At 39.9% G+C, this 9,410-nt stretch overlaps 1 protein-coding gene across 1 annotated transcript; it reads left to right on the forward strand.

Moving 5' to 3' along the window:
* Nucleotides 1-218: 218 nt before the first annotated feature.
* adcyap1a (adenylate cyclase activating polypeptide 1a) lies at nt 219-7,825 on the forward strand (the record flags this gene model as incomplete). Its single annotated transcript, XM_080514825.1, is given in 9 exon segments — nt 219-316; nt 841-975; nt 1,603-1,707; nt 2,553-2,687; nt 3,233-3,393; nt 3,396-3,436; nt 5,835-5,978; nt 6,956-7,082; nt 7,803-7,825. Coding segments are annotated over 9 exon segments (969 nt in total).
* Nucleotides 7,826-9,410: the final 1,585 nt, after the last annotated feature.

Raw genomic sequence — 9,410 nt, forward strand, 5'->3', positions numbered from 1 at the left:
TTTTCACACACACATACGCACACACATACACACACACTCACGCACAAAAAAGAGTTTGGAAAAAGTCTGAAGTGACTGATCCTTTTTTGAACCAGGGTGTGTGGTAGAAATTGCTATATATAATATAGGGAAATTTGACTCTACCTCTGTACATTGGTGAACTGTAAATTCTACACCTGTTCACTCACTTGATGTCTTTTTTCTTTTGCAGCAGGACAATGTCAAGTAAAGCGACCTTAGCATTACTCATCTATGGGATCATAATGCATTACAGCGTGAACTGCTCACCTGTGGGGCTTAGCTTTCCCAGTGCTAGGTAGGTACACCCTTTTCAGGCTTCACTTCGATTTCTCTCAGTTTTACGCATTCGAAAGCCGAGTTTGTCACTTTTACGCAGAGCATCAGACGCAGGTCACAGGCTAAAGACCAAATTTGCTTTGCTGTAAGTGATTATAATTGCCCATTGGATCAATGAGTAACATCATCTGACAGCCAATCCATCGGGCTGAGAAACATTCACAGGGAGTCTAGGTAATGTAATTGACGCTGCTGTGGCAGTAAAGTACAGCGTCTGAATCTGATCTGCAGCCAGTGATCGACCGTTTATGAAATGATTAAGAGCAAATGATATGATGAAAAAAAAAACCCAACAACGCTGTCAACTTGTCGCATCTTTGGAAAGTTGCACTATAACGTGTGGTTATAACGGTGCGTAAAAGGTGCAACGGTCTGATCATCTCCTTTTACCCGAATCTCACTTGAATGAATAAAACTGTTATTGTGCGCTCTCAGAATACAAACTGGACGACTGATTTTTGAAAAAGTGACATCTTTTTGCAGACTTGACAGTGAGATTTATGATGAGGATGGCAATTCCCTATCCTCCCTGGATTATGACAGAGACCAACTGGATGTGAGAAGCGCTCCGTCTGTAGCTGACGACGTCTACACGTTGTACTATCCTCCGGAGAAAAGGTGACTTCTGCCCCCGCGTTGGGGAAAAAAAAACTTTTCCCCATTCAATACATCTACATGTTCGACATCTCATCTTATTTCTGTCCATATGTTGTGCGTTTTTGTGTCAATCGTCGAAACTGTGCAACTTCCAACAAGATAAAAACATTTTTTTGTTCATTTAATTTCTTCTAATTTCATATTGAATTAGTCTTGTCTATTTTTTTTCTTTTACTCAACTCCAAGGGGAAGCTATTCGAGTGAATTCGTGCTTTCTTGGACTGATAGAAATCGTTTTGCGCAAAGATGCGCTGAAATGGTGCTCCCTCCGATGGAGCCTTAAGGTCATATTTTTTTTAGTTGAGAAGTAGATATTCCGATATATGGTGGGTTTTAGTGTTTCCAAGCAAAAATAATGCAGTCAAGAAAAACAACCCATATTCCCTACACTAACATACATTAACATAAAGATATTATATCACGAAATGGCTTGAATAATTTAAACCTTAAACAAGATAAACGCTGTTTAAGGCCAGTTTTTAGGTTCATGCTTGAGATGGATGTGTTTTTGCAGCGTAGGGAGTTGACATTGTTGCCTCTTGCGCTGGGTGTGTGGTGATTTTACTGTGTGGCTATCTATCATCCCAGAACGGAAAGGCATGCAGACGGCATGTTTAATAAAGCCTACAGGAAAGCGCTGGGTCAGTTATCAGCAAGGAAATACCTTCATTCTCTGATGGCAAAACGTGTAGGGTAAGAACACCTTCTTGGCTGTCTTCTTTTTTTTATGTATATATTTGTAGATTTATTGTTTCCTGTCCAGTGTGCATTTTTTTTTCTCCTTTTGACTGATTCTTTAAAAACTCATAATTCACGCTGTTATATGTCTTGTGTGTGTGTGTGTCTGCGGTCCCATTATCTTCCAGCATGCTGTTAGAACTGGCGTCCTCACCCTCCGAATCAGTCTTTATTATTGCTATAGAATTGTTGGGGCGCACAAACGGGCACTTGATTGATTAGGGAAAAGTCGTTTCCTGAGCTCAGTGCAGTGCGAGGCACAGAGCACCGAATTAACCCACACAAGTTTAAATTTATTTCCATATGAATAATTTATAGGTCTGAGTCTCAGTGATTCCCAGTGGGAGGAGGGGGTTGCTGTTACTCTAGCGTCATGAGCAGGCCCAGCACTTCTTATTGTAGGTGGGAAAGACATGCCAAATTATTCTTGGCTGGGCTAAAAGTTAATAAGAACGAGAATAGGAATATTTTTCCATGTTAAAAGTCTTTTGGCGGAGCATTTGGGAAACATGCACAATCTGTCTGCTAAAGACAGTCTTGCTTCAAACAAGCAGATTTCTCACTGAATGCCCTTTGTTTTGTTTTGTTTTTTGTATTGTTTCTTATATTTTTACAATGCCCTGAAAACAAGAGCTAAGATTGTGTTTGGTAGCAGAAAAAAAGGGAAATTCTCTCAGGTCCTTAAACAAAGAGTCCATGCTCTACACACACGGTGGCGTTGACGTGGGGAGGATGGGTTCATGTGAATGCACATGTGTCAGTGTGATGGTAGTGAGACGAGCCTCTCATCTCTCCTGCAGTGGGGGGAAGGCGTTGGACGACAGCTCAGAGACCCTGTCCAAGCGACACTCAGATGGGATCTTCACAGACAGCTACAGTCGCTACCGAAAGCAAATGGCAGTCAAGAAATACCTGGCAGCAGTCCTTGGGAAAAGGTATAGACAGAGAATTAGAAACAAAGGACGGCGGCTGGCATATTTGTAGCATCCTTCTCTCCCCTCCTGAAAAACTAACAAAAAAAAGAAAAAACAAACAAACAAAAAAAATCTTAAGTGTGTGCAGCCCCAAATGAAGTCATTTTGAGATCTGACCAATCAGTGGATTGCTTTTGTGTTCCTAAACATGTATTTATGTATGAAGTAAGCCATTAAAATGAATATTTTGATAATAATATTGTTTTTTATTTTCTACTTAATGCACTTGAGGATGCACATATCTACTTTGTGGACCAATTTTTGTTGATTTGAAGAAGAAAAAAATAGCCTCTATTTATGTATTCATTGATTTGATTTTTTAAGTCTTATTTATTGAGGGGACACAATTGTTTGACATGATGATATGCTCCAACAGCCCTGTCTTTTAAACATTTAGTAAAAAGATATGAATGTGCAGAAAATAAATAGTTTAAAAGACAATCAATGTATTGAATGCTGCTTTTGTAAAGTGACACTAAGAGATTAGTTGTCTTTATTCACAACAGCCTTGAAGACATAGGTTTTCACCCTATCCTACAAGACATAGACTTTGATGCCCTTCCGGACGGGGATGAGTTTGAGGCTTTTTTGGGAGACTGGCTGAAACAGTTCTCTCCTGAATTTCTGGTGAGTTTTAGGCTCTTTCCTGAGGCCATGTCCTTGCGGGGGTGTCTCATGCCCCTCCCTTTATTTCCCACCTTTTAACTCTTGTGATCTTGCTTCAAACACTCAAACTCAACTCTTCTTCCACCTCATTTGTGCTCCTGTCTTTCCAAAGTCTCACAGTTTTTTGTTTTGTTTCTTTAAAGCCACCTGTATGGTCAAGAGCATACAGGTTGAATGTGGGGGCTCTTTGAAGAGACCAATTTTCAACATATCAGTGCCGATTGATACAAAAAAAATAATAAATCAATGTCGTTATTCTTGGGTGGGTCAGATCAGAGCCCTTGTTGGCTTTGAAGTCCTCCAAATGATAAAGTGAAGTCGGGGGTCTAAAATTCCAAATTTGTGGTGAGAACCAGAGTACTTTTGAGGTTTTTCCTGCCGTTTTTCTCCTGCAAGTGTTTACAGAGTGAGCTGACACCTTTGACTTATATAAAGTGCCAATCTTGTGTTTCTATCAACTGGATTCTGTGTTTGGAAACCTCCGATTCTGCTGAAGGTTTTCTCATGTCTCTCTGCCCATATAATAAGTATCAGTGGCATCTCAAGCACCATCAGGCAAAGTTTAAAAAGTATAAAAAGAAAAAAAAAAAGAAATGAAAAAGAAAATGATACTTGTTACATGGTGACTTTTAAAATCAGTTTGTCAATTGTGAGAGACATTTGAGGCAGTTAAAATTTTTGTGTTTGAACCTTTTGGGTCTATTGTGCTTCCCTCTTCTGTCATGTGAACCAATGTAAAAACTACAGTAGATTGCATGATTAAAGTAATTGCACTAGCCACCGCATCCGTGCAGACGACTCCAACAAGATGATTTTGCTTGCTTTCTGACTACTACAAACATACATCTCTGTCATCTCTGGATGTCGTTTTGTGTTCTGTTCTCCTTACTTACATTTCTACACAAGATGTATGTTGAACCTTGTCCTCCATTGAAGTATCACTCTGAATGTACTTTACTGCCGGCAACAGTTTCTCAGTCTAATGTCTAATGCTTTATAGATGCTGTTATTTAGACAACGGGAGATTTTTTTTTGTAACCTACTGTTAAGTTGTACATGAAGAAAAAGCTTGGAACAATGAAAGTGGTCATTTTCAATGATCTTTTCAGCAGTGAGGTACATTAGGTGCCATATGTCTACATTTACAGAAGAGAACAGGGCGAGAGCCAGAAAACTGAATTAGAGAGAAACCAAAGGAAAGAAAACAAATGATAAAGAGTCAGGGGTTCTGGAAATCTTATACAACAAGCATGGTTCAAGGAAAGACCAACTGTCTTACTGGTTCACCAGTCTGCACACACTTTTGTGAGGAAGGAATACACATTTTGAGAAAGCTGGGCTTTAGCCTTTCAAGCAGCAGGGTGAAGTTCTTCGATCTGTGTTTACTGTATCAATCTTTCTTTAATTTTGCATTCCCCTCTAGGCTTTGTGACGCAGGAGGCAGTTTGCGGCTGTGGTGCCTTGCATCGACTTTAAAATCGCCATGAATCACAGATGGCTATTTAGTGGCCCTACAATGCTGCACATCATCAGCTTACATTTCACCCTTTTGTTGTTGTTTTTGTGTTGCACAGATGTTTGATTAGGATATTTAGTATCATCCAGCTTAGATGCCAAGCATTCCTGCTTGCTCTGCTTTCATTTACGTCGTTGTTTTTAGAGCACTAGTTGTAATTTTTTTGTGAAAATACAGGGAACGAACAGTTTCCTGCTCTTCATGAAACATTATCTGTATTATAATGAAAGCGCCAATAGCCTTACAAAAATGAAAGAATCTTCAAAGATATAAATATATATATATATTTACTGTGTGAAAAGTGAGTATTAGATTACTTCTTCAAATGGCGATCTGCAAAGGGTCAAGTCAATAAATGTCTAAAAAAAAAAACGTGTTGTAAGATTTGTATGAATAAATTTTTGTAAACAACAAAAAAATTTCGTCTAATCTTTGGAGCAAATATCACCATAAGTTTTAAAACATATTTAACAGGAAAAGTGCAACATTGTTTGAGGAAACACTGGAAGTAGACCCTCCCTCAACAGTTCATTGGGATGGTGTGGTACATTTAAATGTGTAATGGTAGTGAAATAGTTGTAGCATAAATAAAAACAACAAAAACAAAAACCCCACATGAAGTCAAATATAATGCAGCATCATAAAACAAGTCAGACTCAACCGGCGCATGTGTGAAGCAGACACCTGCTACTCATGCTGGGAAAAACAAATAAAAGGAGTGTGCGAACTGTCTTCTTTATTGGTGTGGGTGTTATTTGTGTAAATGGTCGGAAACTTAAAGAAGATGCAAAACATGCCTGCAACAAAGGGAAAAAAAAAAAAGGGAGTCCAGAAAGCTCCAAGTCTCAGCCCCATTTTCACAGTGACTCAGTCGGTTTGGCGGAGGAACAGTGACACCAGTTGGCTGGGTGTCTACCTCCCCTCAGGACAGCATGAGTAAAGAGACGTGGGAGGGATCACCCAGCCCGCGCCGCACACTGCCTCGCTGCACTTTACACTTCTCCAGGACTTCAGCGTTCACCACCAAAGGCTTGGGGGACTGGTTGAACAGTTGGCCAGTCTCAACACTGGTACATGCACCTTTTTGTGCCAAACACAACAATGTGAAGCAAATGAACTGGTGCAAACTGGTTTCAACTACGCGTGCTCTGGAATCAGGGAGTACATGCATATATGCACACATGTTGGGAACTGAAATGCCGACTTTGATGTAAAACCAGCAGTTACAGCTACTCTTTGAGATGGACTTCATTTGAATATCTCAAACTATTAACTGAAGGTGAAATGATCCCATGACAATGAATCATATTTTCCGGCGCCGGATTGTAGAATGATAAGGGGTCAATTTGCACACGAAGGGGAATAACAGGAAGCGAGGGAAAAGCTTCTTAATCAAAATTTGCACTAAAAATACAACAATAATATGTCAATAAACAGCACAAAAAGTGAAACTTTTTGATGAGAAACATGCCAGGCCAGTTATCAATGAAAGTAAACCCATGAAGCCGAGCTACGCACTATCACAGTTATTTCACAGCTCAATATATGTCAGTGGTTATTTTAATACTATATTGAGTATTTTTCCCCCCTCTCACATTTTCACAACAAATCTCAAGTTGATTGTGTGATTGTTTTCTTGTCTTGATAAGAAATGACTTGAACAGTTCACAGTGGGAGAACTATTTACAACAGCACTGTTTTCATTGTAAATTTCACTTGTAAAATAACAATGTCAGACTGAATAATGGAGTGAAAGCAAAATATTTAGCCGTAGCAAGAATATCAGTGGGATTTGAAATACACAAACTATGTTTATTTAAAAGGGGAATGCTAGTCATGAAAGAGTGAGATGTGTGGCAGTATCAATTTTGTGTGTCACCCACCCACCAAGACTCCTACATTATGGGTGCTGCAGGTGACATTTGGAAAAGCCCTCCACCCTGTTCTCTTTCCCCACAAGTGACACCTTTTTATAGTGGCATGTCATTCTCAATTACATCTAATGACCTCAAATAGATCCCCCATATATCATGATATCTGTTAATAGGTCACCAGAGAGCAGGACCTTTTCTACACTTTGAAAGCTTGTCTGCACACCCACACTGCAGACATGCTCACTGTAATGCCTGAAATCTCTTTAATGGGCTTCATTTACAATCACATCACTTGTGCCTGTGAGTAGTTGCGGCAGCACACTGCCGTGTGTGGTATGGGATGTTAGACTGAGCTGCCACACAAAGCTTGTCGTGTCTCTTTCTGTTCCCCTGTGTGCGTAATAACTGCCTCTCAGACATGAAGGCAGGGCTTTGATTTTGTGACCACGGCCTTGGCTCTCAGTGGAGCGCACACAGAGGATGATCAATGGGAATGATCTGATTCCTCTGGCCCGTGCCAGACCCTTTCTTAACCCCGCTAACCCAATCAGCCAGTGTTGCTAGGCAACCGGTCCCAGGAGGATGCGCCGGGAGTGGGTAAGGTGCTGGTGGCCTCCCCGAGAATCAAAAGATCACGTCGGATATATTTCACTCAAATGGCTCCGGTCTCAGCTATGTTGTCTTCTGCAGGCCGAAATGGCAAGTTGCAGGGAGGGGCTGATGAAAGAACTCATCCGGGAAAAAAAGAGGTTGAGTAATTCACAGTGATTCATAGAAGTGCACAGACAGGAAAACACACAGTGTAACTAATATCTCCTCACAGACGAAACACAAAACAAAGGATGTGATATCGGAGTTTAAAAAAAAACCAATCAGAGGAAAATATGAATCCCTCGAAGTTGACTAATGCTAACACCACGGCTCAAGAAAACAACACTAATGGATATATTTATTGATGGATATAACGCACACAATGAAAGAGCTTTTTGGACTCCATTTCCACCTTTTTCTGTTTCCCAGGTGGTAACCTGAACAAGACGTAAGAGGCCTGATTCAAATGGACTGTATGTTAAGTGTAATCATGTGAGGGGGGAAATACTTTAGTTGGAACAACAGCTTGCCGACTCAGAGAACATTTTGTTCTTTTTTGCTGCACTGCTGCCGTACGTGTAGAAACACGACAAACAACAGTGAACATTTCATTGATGGCAAAGAAGTTTTATGATAACAGTGCAGTGATTTGTGAACCTTTGTGGAGCAGTTTTTTTTTGTGGCCTTACAACTGATGTAAAATGCATGAACCCTCTAGAGAAGAATTAAATCAAAATGTGGGACCGTTGGAAGTGCACATAAATTCCTCATTATTCCCCTCCTATTAATCCAGTTGGAATAATGGAAATGATTGATTTGTTTGTTTGTTAGTTCCTTTGCTTGAATACTACTCATATATATATATACAGGTATGTACCACTCTACAATAATAAAATTAGTTTATTGAATTAAATCTTGACTTTATGACCATCGGTGAAAATGCTCTGTGCCACTCTCGACAGCAAAACCCCGACGGTGTGCATGCCACACATTATTTTAAGACACAACACAGACGTGTGCTCAGATGGGTGCAAACACATTTGGCATTTGAAGAACGTGATTGCTCCAGCGCTGTGGGACTTTGCTTGAGATCGGTCATCTCGTAAGATAGATGCTAAAGATAGCCTGTGAACACACTGAGGTGAGCAAAGTGTTCCAATGAAGAAGTTATTTTCTGAGATGTTGTCAGGTTTTATAATTTTTTTCTTGGTAAAAATTACAAACAAACAAATCAAAAATAAAGTTGAGCCATTTGGTTTTCTACATGATTTTTGAATGAAACTAAAAACTAATTCTCATTGGATGGAAGATTGCACGCACATCGATCCATGTTGCCACTAAAGGTAACACTCACTGTTTGCAGTGGCTGCTTTAAAGCTTGTCTTTCACACTTTCGGCTACTGTTGCACAATCTAAACTCCAAGCATCATCTCAGGATCCCCCATGCTCCTCTGGGGGCTTGCGTGAGTGACAGCTTTCTAGAGGGGGAATCCGCATGAAGCTCTTTCATCAGACCTGCCCCCTGGGCCTTGCTTGACTGACTGCAGCACGGTGCAAAAGTTCAGCCCTTATAGAGAGTCTCATGCAAAGCTATAACAGATTTTCAAGTGGCTGATTTCTAATGAAAGAGAAATCTGTTAAGTAGTTGGATTTAATCAAAGTTTTGCCTTTTTTCCCCCCCTTTTTTTTACGTGTTTGAGACTGTGAAAAAGTCCACGAAAAACATCCCTGTCAGTCTATTTCTGGCTCCGTGACCTTTTAAAAGCAGAAAAGAAATACAAATGCAACTTACATCAATCTTGCAGAGCTTGATAGTGATCCACTCATTTACATCAGACATACTGGAGCAGAGAGATAGGCTATGTAAAATATGCAGTACATCTAACATGTATGTATAATACTAACGTTTACTAAACATGAATGGATTCATATTTTCAAGAATAAGCTCTCACAATTATAATTTGATGAACTGATTGATCATTGTTGTAGTTAATAGTTGCAGTTGCTTCATTTGTACCATGGGTATGATTTCTTATT

Source organism: Blennius ocellaris (assembly GCF_963422515.1).
Source record: "Blennius ocellaris genome assembly, chromosome: 19".
NCBI classification, from domain to species: Eukaryota; Metazoa; Chordata; class Actinopteri; order Blenniiformes; family Blenniidae; genus Blennius; species Blennius ocellaris.